This window comes from Pocillopora verrucosa, chromosome 6 (genome assembly GCF_036669915.1).
Source record: "Pocillopora verrucosa isolate sample1 chromosome 6, ASM3666991v2, whole genome shotgun sequence".
NCBI classification, from domain to species: Eukaryota; Metazoa; Cnidaria; class Anthozoa; order Scleractinia; family Pocilloporidae; genus Pocillopora; species Pocillopora verrucosa.
Genome location: NC_089317.1, coordinates 9,871,864 through 9,889,208, shown reverse-complemented (window position 1 = coordinate 9,889,208; position 17,345 = coordinate 9,871,864). Strand labels below are relative to the sequence as shown.

General features: G+C 38.3%; 1 protein-coding gene across 1 annotated transcript; it reads right to left on the bottom strand.

Annotated features, from left to right (window-relative positions):
• Positions 1 to 3,740: 3,740 nt before the first annotated feature.
• On the bottom strand, positions 3,741 to 15,831 carry LOC136282025 (uncharacterized). The gene is made up of 17 exons (XM_066169162.1): positions 15,221 to 15,831; positions 14,158 to 14,301; positions 12,757 to 12,860; positions 12,335 to 12,399; positions 12,043 to 12,239; positions 10,718 to 10,825; positions 9,863 to 9,881; positions 9,367 to 9,406; positions 7,801 to 8,074; positions 6,513 to 6,623; positions 6,221 to 6,411; positions 5,948 to 6,070; positions 5,754 to 5,824; positions 5,417 to 5,457; positions 5,014 to 5,110; positions 4,608 to 4,707; positions 3,741 to 4,057 (listed from the first exon to the last, which is right to left on the bottom strand). Exons 1-17 carry the CDS (start codon positions 15,789 to 15,791, stop codon positions 3,992 to 3,994), a joined length of 2,322 nt encoding a protein of 773 aa, XP_066025259.1. The 5' UTR covers positions 15,792 to 15,831; the 3' UTR covers positions 3,741 to 3,991.
• Between the last annotated feature and the right edge of the window lie 1,514 nt (positions 15,832 to 17,345).

The following is a 17,345-nucleotide window of genomic DNA, read 5'->3' as shown; positions in this document are numbered from 1 at the left end:
TTTTGCGTGGCTATTGCCGTTTTACTTCTTCAAAATATTAACATCCAACAGCAGCAAATGTTCGCCATTTTCATTCTGTATCAGAGATGGGCAAATGAATATTTTGAAATGCTGAACATTGCTCTTCTAAGAAGACGACGACGTTTCCGTCAAGTTCGTAATAGGCCCTACGCGTGGACTATTCCTCGGCCAGCCGAATCGTGGTTCGATCTCCATTATAACGACCTGACAATTACAGAGGAGTACTTTCGACAGCAACTAAGGGTGAACAGGAACACGTTCGAAACAATTCTTCATATCTTGGGCCCGAGATTAGAGAGGCGAAACACGAATACTCCTGAAACGATTTGACAGTGGAATACCATTTGCAGTACGTAATGCTGTAGCCTGTACAGTGTTGCACAACATCTGCATCAGAAGCGGGGATGAATGAGACGACGAGGAAGAGGAAGATGATTTTGGCCCTGGAGATCAAGCTCCAAACGTGATCGGAGACGGGGATAACATAAGAGAAATCCCTAAAGACTTCCTAAAGACAGTTTTCCATCTGTGTCCACCCGTCTGATGACTGTTCCAATCCTTGGCCTTTTTGTATCTCTCGATGAGATATTTTCTTCTGGCATTTCTCTCCAGAGCGAGTGGTACCAAACCTTCGATTAATCTCCCGAGCAATTTCTTCCAAAATCTTCCGCGTGTCTTTGCTTTCCAAACGCTCATGTCGATCAGTCCAAAGGTTTATAAGTGCTTTCTGCTCTTCGTTTGTCCATTTATCGTACTGCTTTCTATTGGACTGAGCAGCATCTTCCGCTTCCACATCTAGGGCATGGTTCACAGTTCCGTCGGTCGAACCACTCGGGCTATTGCTCGATGTTGTTGTTGGGCTGATGGATCGGCTAGCTGGGTCTCCGACTGCCAAAACACCGCTAGGCCCTGGCAGTTGCAAGTCTGGTCGAGCCTGGGGATGGTTGTAGTACCTGAAGTCGACAGGAAAAGATCCGGGCGGATAATAATATGGATATCGTCCTTCCATTCCGAAGCACGTGCGTAATAATAATTACAAGTTCCCCCCGATACAGTTAGGATCAGCCTGCAATGGGTCAAATCGATTAGCGATGACAGCTCCGGAAGCGGCTTCCTTTGTTTTTCTCGATTTTTTCAAAATCAGCCTGCCCCACCCATGCAATACGGCGTCTCTGAAGTTTGGTCGGTTTTTCCAATTTTTTCCAAACTGGCGAAAAGCCGGTCGCATTAGGTTTTTAACCTAAAACAAACACAATTTGGAGCGAAATTTCACAAGTGCGACCCGGGCCTTATAAGGAAATATCACCTTAAAACTGATCGCACTAATGAGAATTATTACAAAGATCGGATATGACGCGCGCTGTCATTGATTGAAAGAGCGTGCTCTAACAGGGTATAAAACATAGAACTGAGATGAAGCTGTCACGCCATTTGCCAAACTGTGCAGTAAACTGCGCCACAGTTACGTTATTATAACGTGAGCAGAGAGAAAAATCCTCGAAGAGAAAACGAAATGGATAGTCCGAGTTTTGAAGGTTTTTATGATCGCTTAGATTGGTTACCGTTTAAATTGCAAGGTTACGTACGGTAATAAACATCAAATACAGCTAACACTCCGATAGTATATATAGTTTCGTGTTCAAAAACGACACAGAACAAAACGGGAGTGATGAAAAATATAGCCAAACTGGCATAATTGTTAAAATTCCTAGTTATCATGACGGTGTCAGAGAGACTCAGCGATCATGCTGAGGTCCGTCGCGGCTAGCTGATTCTGGCGATCTCCGGTCATCAGACTGAAGCAAGTCTCAGAAATTACAACGGCCGCCCTTCGAGTAAACAACTAAGAACTTGCTCTATTATCCTTTCCGATGCGTTGGGCAGAAGGCCACATCACAACAGCCGAGTTTTAGGGCGCTTTTATCGCGAGCGCATTTATCGCGAGCAATCTCTATGTTCCAGTTTCTAATTGTCATGTGGAAAAAACTCGCGTCTTTCAATTCGGCCGGATTTCACTGAACATTTCACTTCGAGATTCTGTATTAAAGACTAAAAAACATCGGGCAAAAGTGTAGATTTCCACCAGCCGAATTTTTTTTTTTCTGTTGGAAGGTGTTACGGATAGAATTTTGCCTATTCCATCTAAAAACCACGTTTTCCATCGGAATCTATTGGTGTGCATTGGATGTGTATGGAGTCATGTACGATGTCGCCTTGCACTATATAGAGTATTCATAGATCAAGTGAGTCCTTTCATTGCTCTACTTCAACCGTCCTTTATTCAATAGTATATTTACCATACAATCACCTTAAAATGGTAACGCTACGTAACGCAATAATAATAGGCCTTTAGCGGCCCTAACCGGTCTCAAACACTAGCGCTAATAAAAACACGAACAAAACACGTATAAAATCACGAATACCGTTGGAAAGCGTTTTTGAAGCGTTTTGATCAGGGCTGTTAAATTAGGTTGAAATGGCCATCCAAATCTTTGAGAAGCTTCAAATTATGACGTAAAGCAAATTAGATCTTAGAAAAACCGGTCTCAAATTCCATACTAAACAACGTTGCGTTTGTCCTTGAATTCCAACTGAGTACGCGACAAATACGAACAAAACATACTTCTTCCGATTCCGTGTGAGTCAAATTACGATAAACTATGATTAAAGGAAAAAGATATAGCCTAACTTTGAAGGATTGTTTTGTCAAAATCTGCCGCTTTCTGCCTTTCCACTTTCTGATAACGCTTCCATAATGAAACGTAATCAGGGTGCGCACACTGCCTGGGCTGAAATGCTAAGTAAGGGAAGGGTAAAAGCTCATAGGTGTGGTGTACACTTGACCCACTCCTTATTTGTGACACTTCAAACGTGCCAACGATGTTTGCGCGGTTCATTAATATCTACGGCCTTGGTTTGGGCTGTACAAACGAGACGAAACGGTAATCATCTTACAATAGGTGTTCCTCCCATGGCACGTTTTAACATGTATTACAGGGCTCTAGATTTTCTATACACAGTCGAAAAGGGCAGGGAAAAAAATCCTCTTGCTTCAAAGCAGAAAGTTCGCTCATTCCTGATTCGGTCAGTGTGAAAATAGGACTTTCAAAAAAAAACCTTATCGTAGTTATAACTTTAGCCGAAACTCTCTGATAAATTCCCCGAAAATTGATGTTAATTTGCTAAAAGAGAGAATATGACGTATTCCTGATGTTCCGAGACTTCGCATAAGCAAAAATGACCGCTATTTTATAATTGGTGTTCCTCATCGGCTTCATCTTGATGTTCATGGAAACTATATTCCAATGCAGTTGCATTTTTCTATACGCAATCTTAAGCGGCCGGTGACGATCAGTGTTATCGTGGCCAGTTGTTCTTGCCACGAACTAGAATACCCATTCACCCTTTCCTTGTTCAAAGTGGAAATGGGTTCCCTAACAGTGGATGCCGCTCAAGACTTCAACGCCCCATCGTGGTCACCAACAGAAACTATTTATTGATTTTTACGATGCTGCACAACACAGAAAAATGTATCAACCTGACATAAAAAATTTCAGCCAAAAAAATTGTTTAAATAACAAAAGAAAAAGACTTTGTCCAATCATTAGCTTAATTAACAATCCTTTGATTTAGAGTGCAATTCACAGAACAGCCGTCAAATAAATATCCTAAAAACACTATTATTCTCATAAATTCCTGAATGAATATTTAGTCTGAAACATTAATTTTAATTTATATCACTTGTGACAAATTTCTAAAAAAATCGTATGTCATTTCAAGACAAAAATACTAAAAGAGACACATGAAGCTAAAGGAAAGTTATACTGTTCCTCCCTTCGCTGTTAGACAGCTTGTTTTGTATTAACAAAGGATGAAAGGTTAACTTCAAATACACAGAGAAAATAGCATACGATCTCCTAGGGCTGCAAGACTTATCACTTAATCCTTTGCTCCATAACAATGCATACGCTTACACAGCAAGATCGTCAACATTAGCGTAGAGTCGATCGTCGTAATTGCTTAAGTTTATCAGCCCCTGCAGAAAAAAAAGTATTGACTGACTTTTCGTCCTTCGTAAAGAGCGTGTTGATGATGAAAATATACTTGGAAATAACGAAAATAAAATAGCCCTGCAACGCTAGAACACCTCGTAGTCACACAATTATTACATGCATTTGACAGTGGTAGATTCTAAATTTCGATATCAGAAAAGAATAAAGAAAAAGCTAAGGAATATTGTAGTGTACCTCTCTGGAGACTAAACGAAAGGTTCGAAGCACTACACTGGTATTAACTCAATACAACTTTGCATTTACTTTGGGTTTTCATTCTATGAACAAACCATACTCCCCTTCCGTGTTTTGTGAACAAGCTTTGGAACTTGTGCAAGGACACTGGGTGGAATCCTGTTATATCATTGTTACCTCATATTTAGGTAAAGTAGCTTCGAAACTTCCGTAATTTTCATAATAAACTATAATACCCAAGATCTGCTATCCTGAAGTAGACGATATTCTGCGTTTTTAAGTCACCCTGCGTAAGCCAGATGGAACTTAAAACGATCAAAATTAGCTCTACAAATCTACCTTGTGCTGGTTTTCCATTTCTTTGAGTTCTTTCCTCAGATTTTCAAAAGATGGTCTCAAGTTAGGGTCGTCCTTCCAACAGTTTGTCATTATGTCATACCTGAAACACAAAGACGTTAAGGATATATCAGTATACGTTCTTATTGCCCTCAGTTAGGATGTTGTTAGGCACAAAATGTTGCAATATACAGTAGGAAAGTTTGTTCCTTTCTTTACTGAACACAAGAGACAAACTCGTGATCATTGACTCATTCCAATATTTCCCTTAGGTAAGCTCATTCAGGAAGAAAAACAGGTTTAATTTTGAGCTGCACACGTAACTTTCACGAGAAGAACTTTTCAAATAAATGTTACCGCTATAAGAACGTACAAAGAAAATAACAACAACAACACAATCTTTTCATACAACTTCTCATCCACATGTTGTGGTTTAGGCATTCTGTATCCCCTCTCTAGCAACTTTGCCATTTTTTTTGCATCCTTCCCTGGATACGGTGAACCACCTAAAATAAAGCGGGTACTCTAAATACACTTCAAGGGCCTGACACCTGTAAATATATTTTTACAATATAATTCCTGTACCATTGTTCCTAGTTTGTTTGTTTGTTTGTTTGTTTGTTTTTTCCAATAAGTTCAGCGACTGAGGCAATCTAAGGTGGCCTGGCAGGTACAAAACACAAAGGCAAAACTGAATTCCTCAGAGAATGGTACACCATGCTTACTTCATGACCACGTGTCAACACAAATGCCACTTTTGTTGACACGTTGACGCTAAAGTTAATGGTCTGGTTATTAATCTCGCGACCTACCAATCGTGAAGATCTCATAGAGGAGAACTCCGTAGCTCCATCTGTAAAACAAACGAGATGCATTAAAGGAAATAAACGTTCTGGTCCGTACTGTTAAAAAAAAGGTGAATTAAATATCTTCGGTAAAACACCGTGGGAAGCACACTAGACTTGTAATAGGAGCGGGACCTGGACCGTTACTTATAACTCAAAGCCAGAAAGGGTAATACCACCCCTTCTAAATAGGATGCCTCCACATCTCCACATCAATTTTAAGAAATACGAAGCATAACATACATTAGACATCCAATCACTTTACCCAATTTGCTTATGGACCTTATGAAGCCCTTGTACTCACACATCACTCTTTGTAGAATATTTTCCGTACAGCAATGCCTCAATGGCAGTCCATTTAACAGGAAGACGTCCCTAAATTAAAAACACATAGAATTGGTCGGAAAAACTGAGGAAAAGATCATGATCAAGGACAAGTACAACTTCACCCACAGCAGACTGTTCACAGATCTCTAGCTAAGAGAACAAATTCGGTACCTTAGACTTCCGTTGATAAATGCTCTCCTCTTTGACGTCTCTGGCCATACCAAAGTCTGTTACTTTGCACGTTTCTCTTTTTCCAACCAGCACATTACGAGCTGCAAGGTCTCGATGGATAATCTACGACAATTAAAAAAAATCATTAATGTTAATGAATTGAGAGGTCCAGAATAATTGAACGAAAAGAATGAAAAGTAATGACTTATGTCATATTTCAGCAACATATGCCAAAGAAACAGTTTAGTAACTAGAGATTGCGTTCCTACTTACTGGTATCGATGACAAATACGACATTCCATCGGCAACTTGCCACGCAAACTTCATCAGCTGCTCTGACGTCAGATTACTTTGTGGTTTGATATCCGGGTCTTCGAAGTAAGTATCATTTAATCCACGACTCTTTCTGAGGTATCCCAGTAGATCTCCATAGGGTACGTATTCAATCAACACCATCAATGGCCCTGTAAAGCATGGTAAACCGGGAAATATGCCTATATTAAGCAATAGATCTGCTCTTTGTTTTGGCTGTTTAGGCGATTAAATTACACTTTTCCATATTTACCAGATTTCGTGACACATCCCAGAAGTTTAATAACATGAGGATGAGCATCGAGTTCCTTCATCAATCGAAGTTCGGACAACAACTCCTTCCTGTCCGACTCAGAAGCGTGATCTGCAAGATGATCACCCGACAGCTGTTACCTTTACAAGCAATATCAGTAACTGCACCTCAGAAAATATCAGTTGATATTCTCTGACTTGCTGAATCAAAATAAGTGGCACATTTCCTTCCGAACTTTGAGCTCCGTGTTGTTTAGTGATTGAACATCCTATCTAAAATCACAATACTGTAATACTCTGCAAGTAAATATAAATTTCTATAAATTTCAAACATCATTCTCAGTCGTCAAATATAACAACAAAACCCTTCATTCCACTGCTATACCAGTATCACCATGCTTTAATGATATTGAATTTAATTAGCGTACGATTTCTACCAAACAATTGCTAAGAGGCATACGCTTAGCAGAGACATTTTTCCTTTTCCCGCTGAGGTTTAATGTTGAAAGGGACCACCCTTATGTTAATTTGAATTCGGAAAAACAGAGGTTTGCTACTTTTGAAAAGGTGGGAGGGAGGAGTGTCGATTGTTGGCGAGAATTTAATTCTCTACAAATAAACGTCTCTGTCGTTATGTTCTTGCAGGAAAAGATATAGTTCTGATAAATTTGAAAGAAAATTGTACGGCTTCTGATATCAGAGGGCGCTGCACCAGCAAGTTTCATGCTGAGGCCACGTGAGAAGCTTGTCGTGTCATTTCTCGATTACGCAGGTCTGGTCAACTCATTCATGGTCTATAAATGACTGTAAATATATGAAAATCATACAAGAGAACTACGTTTGAGGAAACGATCTGGATATGGAATCGATCCTCGCAGTTATGAACACTGCTTAAGTAGAAGAGAAAATAAGGCCCGAACAGGCCTGAACTTTTTTCAGACGTTGTTTTCACTACTACTTTAATAATGTTCATAACTACGAGGATCACGTCCATATCTATTCATGGTCTGTTTGGTAGCTGGTTTTAAATTGTCTCACGATCCTGATCAACTAACTGAGGTACGTTTAGTTGACCGCTGATTGTACTACTGCTAAATGAACCTTACTCTCCCCATTTAGGAAGGGCTGGGGGGAGGGGAGATTAGGCTTGCTTTGCTACCTTCAGGATTGAGAAGAAGGCTGAATCTTTTCTGAATCTTAGGCTACCTGCCTAAGGCTAAGTCTTTCCAGGGGAGTGTTACCGTTGGAATTTCACTGAAACACATCCTATTATTTGAAGTATTTGATACCTTTCAACATCTTAACAGCCACAAGTGTCTTCGTTGGTTTCCCCTGAAGGCCTATGACTGTTGCCTTGGCAACCTGACCAAAAGCCCCTTTACCAACGACCTTTTCTAGAGTCACATGCTCTGTAGGAATCTCCCAACAGCGTGGTGATGAATATGTAGAGGTGTATTCAGTGACGGACTGGCTCGGTTGTGGACAGTTCGCCGGTGACCGATTCCTCTCATCCAATGCCATATACTGATGGCTTTGAAAAGCTTCCGCCATCTCAAGTTCAGTCTTTTGAGTTTAAAATAATAAAAGGAATCATTAACTAGGGCTACAGCGGAACGTTTTTCAAATCTACCTTCTTTTTCATTCCGCGGTTCATGTCAAAGTTTTCTTTCGAATGTGTTGCATAATATCATCATTATAATTATATAAAAGAAGAAAAATAAAATGTGCTGGCTCTTATTAAAGTTGAAATTTTCTTCAGCTGTTTCCTGTAGGAATTTCATGACCACTTATGGCACTATCTTCCATTCTTTCGGAGTTACTACTGGAAGTGCGATAGTAAAAAATTAAAAAATAATAATATAAAGGTGATGGCTCGTATTAAACTTTCAATTTTGTTCTTCTGTTTCCTACAGATTACACTGATGATCGTTCTGATTTGTGGTGGTGTTAGCTTCGTCTCTGAGTGGTACAATGTACTGGAGAAGCATTTTATAAAATAATATTATTGCAGAGCGAGGGTGGTACAGATACGAACACGGAATAAGTGAAGATAGAAGACAAACCGCCGCTGGTAAGAAATGATTTTATCAAATGTGAATGAATTTGTCAGCAAGGTACATTTTATTCAAAGACACAAAACGTATCGCACTTAAGAAAGGGAATAAAGTTCCAGCCATGTTATTAAAAGTTTTTTTGTTTGGTAGTTACGCAATTGAAATGGAGAATGACGTAAACTTAGATCACCAATATCTGTCAAAGTACAGAAATGTTATCCTCAAGCTCTTTGTCAAGACGGAGGGCACAGGCTTTCCCAATAAGGACCGAACAAGGCTAGTATATAACATTTTCGTTTTTTCCTTAAACCCAAAGGTGCTTGTAATTATGAGAAGATCCTCCATAAACTAAACAATGTCTCAGCGAGTAAAAGGTGAAGGAAATAAATTAAAGATTTACGCTTAACCAAAACATTTCTATTTGCGTAATGATAACGGTGAATTAAAAGACTTCTATGCAAACTTCGGAACAGTAATCCAAACGAACAAATTGATTTGAGAACAAGGAAGCAAATAATTATTGATAAATTTAGGGCTTAAGATTGTGACCGAAATCCGTGCTTAAAAATGCTGCCCAGCCGATAAAACATCATACATTTATGAAAAAAATTACAATGAAGCTAGGAATATACTCCGCGACCCACGAAAGCGTTACTGTGTCCATCGGCAGAGGTAGGAAAATCCGGACTGCGCTAAGAACCAATCAGATTGAAGGATTCGTTACCGTGCCCTCTTGACAAAAAAATGATATACCGTATTGTACCACAATAAGGTTAAGAGTTAAATCTTCAAGCGACTTACAAAAACATTCTCTATTTCCTCAATTGTATCTCTGTTTGTCCTAAAAGTAAAAAGGAAAATCACGTTTTCGGTCGCATCCGAATTCAATCGGAAGAAGCACGTTGACGATTTGTTCAGCTAGGAAAGCACACATTTAGGCACTCTATAAGTATTAGTCTTGAAAGGATTAGTGACAACATGTCACATTTTGCGCTGCTGCACTGACTCAAAAAAGGTTTCATAAAGATTAGGAACCAGGCATCTGTGCCTTTCATTGAGTGGACTAGCTCTAAGGAAAGATAATTATCTCTGAATAGTCCATTCTCAAAAGGTCTCGTGAGTAGTTTTAACGACATTACGTTACGGATGCTCTGGGAAATTGACTTTAGATGAAGCTCCTGCTCTAGGCGTAACTATCATAATCCATGCTTGAAATTCACAGTTGCATACAGTTTACAATTGGTATCAAAAACAAAACATGAAATTGGACGATAATTTATCGTTCTAAAAATCTCACCTCTCTCTTCTTCTTATTTCTAGAACGATAAAAAAGAAAAAAAGTATGAAAAACATGAAAAACGTATAGTGAGAAGATAGCAAAGAAAAACCAGCTCGAAAAGTATATTAAGAGAAAGTAACAAATAATTCCAAGGCAATGCAGAATGATGTTTTCTGACATTTATTTCATTTTACACATGGTCAGTTTCAGTAGAAAGTGGTCACCAGGTCTAGGGTTATAATTGAAATCATAGAATTATAGAACCCGCTCAAACGAGAACATATAATCACGGTCATGAATTTTTGGATATGTATGTATTTCATAAAGGCAACAGATTATAGAGGAGATTTGCCGTGTTCACCCAGCCTCACCTAAACACTCAGAGGCTTCAGTGATACTCTGGTCGGCGTGCCACGTAACTGTTTCTAATTATCAAACTACATTTTATGGTATTCGCGCGCGTTGCGCGTTATTTCGCAATATCAGGTAATCTGGCCTCCACAGACTTAAACCTTGACACTGAAAATTGATGTGGACACTTTCTCGTACTCAATTTTGTTCGGTGTTATATGCAGTGGATTTGAGTTGTATTTTCTTTAATTTTCTTTCATCGCAAATTTGCCACCTTTGTTTCAGGGAATCTTAGAAGTTTAGAGAGTATTCATTTTCAGTTAAAAAGTTTCATTACATCTTTTATAATATAACGGTGTTGGACACCAATATCTTTTTTAAAGGGATTTATTAGAACTGTTTCGAAATCCAGTGACATACCGTATTTTTAAAAAAGGCTAAAAAAAACATAAACTGTTTTCAGCTGCTTGATACTACGCGAGTTTTCTTGGGAGCTAGAGTTGGCATTAATACTACTCTTACCGTTTGAGTTCTTTCTCCACTTCCATACGAAAAAGACAAATATCCCAGCAGCAACAGCCAGCGCGGCAATTGATCCAACCACTGCACCAACAGTGATCCCTGTGGCACCTTGAACACAAGAGTTGAACAACGTATGAAATATATGCCTCCTCAAACTAAATTATGGCAATCCTCCGCTTAACTGTTTTAGTCATGATGCCTTTTTCTACACATAACTTTTTATTTAATTCATGACAAATTAATTGGAAGAAGGGGTTTAACTGGGTATGAGAACTAAATTACAGGTATTTTTTCCACCCATACCCTTACTTACCCTTTAAGATGTTTTAAAAGCAATTTGAATCACGAGCCAACAAAACAAATGAAAGTTCTTTGTTATAAACTGCACTACAGTTGTTTTTCCTCCCATAGGGAATACTGCTTTAGCCTTTACTTCTCAGATCGCAGTTAAGAAACAAAGGCCTCGCAAGTTATTGTTTGAGCTGCTGTTTCTTTTTATCACACTCTAGCCAAGGGTTTATCCCTTCCCCACCCTGCAGCCCTTACCTGTTGTGGTGTTATACAGAATGTAACGGTATAATCTAACCGACAGAATCAATCTCACAAACTTAGCTACTTTATTAAACAGCGAATAATGTTCTTAACAAGGAGCGACTTCTAGAAGCAGTACAATACTTATCGTTAATAAACTTAATTAAGTCCACCACGGTCTATATCCTAGCACACCACTGACACAATCTCACGACTGACACAATCTCGCTGCTGTCGCCAAAAGTCCTTGAAATGAGCAATTTTCCCCAGTAACTCTCTCTCGGTAGGGCTTTCAAAACAGTCGTCCCTCCGACAACAACAACTACTCTTACTACTACATAAGTGAGTCTTTATATATATTCATTAAGTGCTCTGGAACATTCCAGAAGCTTACATAAGACCTTTTTAGAAGTATTACATAATAAATGCGTGACTTGATGAAAGGTTCTGGAAAGTTCTATGGTATGCGAATCTGCATGACTCAGTAGTCTGGAGAAATCTAGAAGCTTATATTTACAATAATTACTCATAACATGAATAACCTTAAGATGTATATGTATGATGTTTTAAAAGATCAGTACAACCAAGTACATCAACATGAATACCATAAACAAGAAGAATGTTCCAAATAGATGCTGAACATACTTGTGCAGCGTGCATAATGTGTGAGTATGTTTCGCTTGGAAGTGATTAAATCTCATTCCATGATTAACCACTCCAATTGAAGCATATCATGGACTAAGATTTCTGCTACCAATCAACTATAATGTTTGTATCGAAGGATTAAAACCTACTGCCAGGTGGAGTTATTGTGCCTGCTTCAGTAGTTCCAGTTTCGAAGTCAATTTCCAATCTTGTCCTTTTTATAGCACTCACGGTGAAGTCTCCAAGCTTCCCATCTCTGGAAGCATTACGAAGTACGACTATAGCATCTTGCTCTTTTGCTTTGGAATCGAAGATCATTGCAAGGTAAAAAGTTGTACTTTCACACCTTGATTAAGACAAAAGACGTGGGTCATTAGAGGATGGAGTGCTTTAGAAACCGGAAAATTATAATTCATTTGCTGATCCAGGCAATTTACAAACCTGATGCTACTTTTCAAGTGCACACTTTTGAAACCTACAAATCTCCAAGCAAAAGCCTCTTCCATCTACAGAAGGAACAGAAAAGTGAAACTGAACAGGAGTTCGAGGAGTTCATCAAGCAACTTAAACACCAGCACACAATCAGATAAACATATGAATGTTCATCGACAAAAAAATTTAGAATATTACCAGTTTGTAATGAAAAACCTCTTTTATAAACGTTCATAGCATGCCCATGCAAGTCCTTAACAGGCTCATTTGGAATTTTTGAGTTCATTAAAATAAGTCTCTATTTCTTTAGATAGCCAGCCATTATCGAACGAAAGCCAAAACTAAAATTTTAACTGTACGATGTGCAACGGCAGAAATATAAGAAAGAAATAAAGATATAAATAGAAATATTGCTCTAAAAAAATGGTTACCACTTCCTTGAGTCTAGTCAGTAATGACAATATGTCGTATTTCCCATCAATACAACTTTCACTGGTGATGACCATGGTTATGTTAATCAGTACTTTTATTATGACTGTACATGTGAATAAAAAGACACTGCAATTAGACACACATAAACGTAGACTTGTTGATATTTTGTGACTTCATTACATATCATGATTAACATTTCATTTCCCGCAAATACCAAAGTAAATACCATTATCTAGAATGTAAACAGGGACTAAGAGCCAACCGCTTTCACTGGGGGGTTAAATATGTAACAATCAGGTTATCCAAGAAAATTTTCAATTGAATATAATCTTAATATGCTGCAAATGGTATCAAAAAGGACTGTATTTTTTAAAGTTTCAAGGGGAGGCATGCCCTTTCACCTCTATAGGAGCTTCTACAATAATAATTTGGGCATAATTTTCTATCAAAAGAGGTCCTTAGCTACACTAGTCTGGTTTCTTTCTGACATTTACACGCATGATAAATGTAGGTTACTTTATCACAATAACATTTTTCATATCGCTGGCAGCACCCATAAGTAATATGAGGCGAGTCCCTTGTTCTGACTGGCTACCGAAACCGTTAGGGATTGTTGTCTTTGACCCTGCGCAAGAGGAAGAAGTACATGGAGCGGTTATTTTTGGGCAATTTCGGCGATGAAGTCGCAAAAAACAGCAGAAGAGAGTCATAACAAAGAAAACATAAAAAACCCTCGCGGGTTTATTGTGCTACAAACACAGATGTCTTTCTCTCTCGGCTCTGGAAATAGATAAGTTATTCTTGTTTCTTATCAAAACGAAATATTTTTACCCGATACAATAGATCATTTATTGACCAAGCTCGTTCGATCATGATGGCTGGATATTACCCTTGACCGAGCCGTTGGTCAATATTCCCTCTTTAGGAGGTATTGCGCAAAGCGATTAATTGCCACATGCCACGCGACACATCTTTGTCTATTCTTTATCGGTTATAGTACCTGGTTTCAGTTTTGTTAGTGCTCTCGTAGCATGAACAGCGTTTAATCAAGTGGTGTTGTTTTTCTCGCCTACCCACCCGTTTCTTGTTAAGGCCTTTCAGGTGAGGTGGCAGAGAGATTTCGCTTCCTCGTTCGCTCCAATTTTATTATTCTAGGAAATAGACTTCTCTCATAGCCAAAACGGACTATGCTGTTGTTGTGTTGGTGGTGGGAGGAATTACGCATATATCCTGATCGATGTTTTAAGCATTAAGTAGAACGTAACACTGGAGAACCTTTTGTTCCTTTGAACATTTTGAATTTTCATAGACAAAATCGAAATGATCCTCTGTAGGCCTTAGGACTCTTATTAATCGATAATGATTAGAAGAAGACCAAACACTAATATGTATATGTATACCTTCACAATCTGCCATATTAGATGATCTGCTGTAACCTTCTTTACACGTGCAACCAGTTCTGCCAGTATCAGATGCTGAATTTGCAGGACAAGGCACGCATATTGCATTACTAACAGAATCCTTATAGAAGCCTCTCTGACATTCTAAAATGAAACAATGTGAAATTTCATCAAAATGCCTTTCCTTCACAAACAAGAGAATATCAACTGATATTTTCCTTTTTAGAAAACATTAGTGTAATGACCCTCTAACTTGCTTTTCAAGGCAAAAAATTCCTTCTATGCACATGACTACTGTCATTGAGAGAATCTGAGACACATTTTGATAACCTTAGCACTAGTCATCACCGGAGGCTTGGTTACCCAGAAAGGTTTTTGAACAACATGCGACCGTAAATTTAATATAACCCCTAACCTGGGGGTATCAAATCTAAATACAAAGACCCGAAAACGAAGACCCGAAAATCAATACCCCATATTTTTGCAAAATTAAAAAAAAGGAAATGAAGAATAGACCAATAAAAATTGACAAATGGAGGGGGGGGGGAAGGGGCAGGATTTATATATTTATTGATCAGGATTTATTAAGTTTGCATTTTTCTTAGTAGCCCCGTCGAAATTCAACTTATTTCCCTGTACAGTCGCACCGCTCCTAAGAATAAATCAGTACGGTGCTGATTTGTGACCAGAGATTTTGAATGTAACGGAGCCAATAGATAAATATATCCATCTGCGAAAAAACCAAGACAAAGCAAAAAGAAACGGTACTTTGAAAAATGGTACTTTGCAAAAAGGGGTTCTTTGTCCTTAGGTCTTCGTTTTCGGTTCTTATGTCCTTGACTATTTATTTATCCACGTCCACCGATTGAATTTATATGAACATGTGATGTATGACCAAACAGTCCATTTTCATGTAAGTTATGCATCGAACCTTCTATAAGCTTTTTACTAAACGATGAACAAATGTGGTGGTCATTTAGATGTTTAACCATTTGAATGATTAAATATCTGTTTTGGACCCAACGCTTCGGAAGCAAATCCAGGTTTTAAGTGCAGCACTAACCTTTGCAGTTGAAAGATCCACTTGTAAACTCATAACCATAATTGCAAAGGCAGGTCGAGTTATCTGTAATGTTCCACTCCCCATTACTGAGGCACACGCCAAATAACTTTTTGTTGTTTTTCGTAATCGAGTTAGGATCTGTACATTTTCCTTCTTGTTTGGTTAAATTGCTTTCATTTGCTGGGGCAACTGTTCTTGAAAATCTAACCATTTTGGAAGCGACTGTTTTAGAGCAGAAATGATATCTCACAACAAACCTACTTATTGTCAAGCAGGCTCCTTGGTCTAGTAATGCTAAATAAATTCCCTTTGCTTTTGTCATTATTAATCCATAAAATGTTTCAGTGGTGCGCTCCCCAGGTGCAGGTAGAGTTTTGGGAGTTATAACAGTTTCTTTGTGGAAATTTAGTCGTCTTGGGTCTGAATGAAACTCGTAATCAGTATGATAAGAATACAGAGAGAAGTTCGTTCTGCAGAATGGCCCCACGTTAGCTATGGGACAGTTACGGAGGTAATAGGTCACTTCAATGTCGAGTCGTGTAGCATTCTTGATGTTAATGAACTCTGTCATTAACCAGTTCTTTGGTTCCTCAATCGTGTTAGAAATATCGCAGACTGTATAAGTTGGCGAGCCAGTTGAAGGATGATTCCACTGCAAGAGTATAAAAATCCGATTATTGGTCAATCGTGAAAGAGTAAAGTATTCACTTCAAAAGTGGCGATCTGTACGTACACTATACTGGGAATTTCTGCACATGTGCCACGCAAGTAGGGAGCATTATCAGATGGGCTGATACTTTAACTGTGTTCAACATGAATCAATAATTCTACAATAACAAAATATAATTATCAAATTATATATTATAATAAACTCCAAATGGCATTATTTTACAGCGTACGTGCTTTTTCATGCGATATTTACCAAAAACTTGACTGTTTCATACATTTAGGCTTTGATCTCTTTGGAATGATGAATACTACTGATTGTCACTAACTTATAACTGGCTCTCCGTTATTGAAATGCCAAGTAAGGTCATGGAAAGTCCTAGTTTATTGGAGGATGGGAAGAAGGATAATGAAACTGTGCAAGATGAAGAGGGAAAAAACATTAGTTATCTAATTTATATAACTAATGTTTAAAAATAAGTTTAATCAAGTTCATCCTAAAGAATTAGTTCAAGTGTTAGTTTTTTGAAAAATTGACACAACAGATCTGAAAAGGAAATCGAGTGTTTAGATGAGAGTATGAAAACATGAAAAACGTTCTCTATTGCTCTTATAAAATATTTCTTTCCAATAACATGACAAACAAAGGAAAACGTTGCTCCTTTGCTTCTTGATTGATATGATTTTAGGTCCTAAGGTAAGTCAAAACTCTCTTATTTTAGGTGACCATTTGTTCTTCAGTTCACTTTCTTTGCACATAAGATTGCCTTATCTTAACTAAAAATACAGTACATGCCTGGACCAAATCCATGAGAAATTATCATTGGTTTGAGTAACGTAGAGGCTTGAGATACAAGAGTTTTAGACCACATACTGTACATCACCTGTGCATGTGCTGGTTTCTCTAGGCTCATATTTTCTCTTTCTCTGACCTTCCTGCCCACATTTATTTGGAATTCAATCGCCCATCGCCTACTTCATTTTCCAATTTTTTTAACCTCTACCTTGATTTCCTTGGTAAGTGGGGATTACCGTTACAAAATATGCATAGATGTACTTGGTAGCGACAAAGTTAATGTTTAATAATACACGTTTTCACGACATGGGCTATCAAAATCAAGTAACTCACCCCGTATGCTTCGTATTTACTTTCTTTAAAGATAGTCCAGTACCAAAGGTCTGATCCAGTCGGTTTCTCCAAAAGAGTTTCTGCAGAGGAATGTTATAACCTATTTGGTAATAAAGTTCGGATATAACACCCACTATCATTGGTTGGAAGAGCGTGTTTTATCAGAGTACAAAACACGGAGCTGAACAAAATCTGTCACGCTATCTGCCAATTTGTACAATGTCTGTTCATCGGCTCGGACTTCTCTATATAGCTTTTTTCGTTCACCGAAAGTAAATTCTGGAACAAGCGAGCCGGCAAGTAGCAAAAGAAGAACCAAACAAAGGTTTG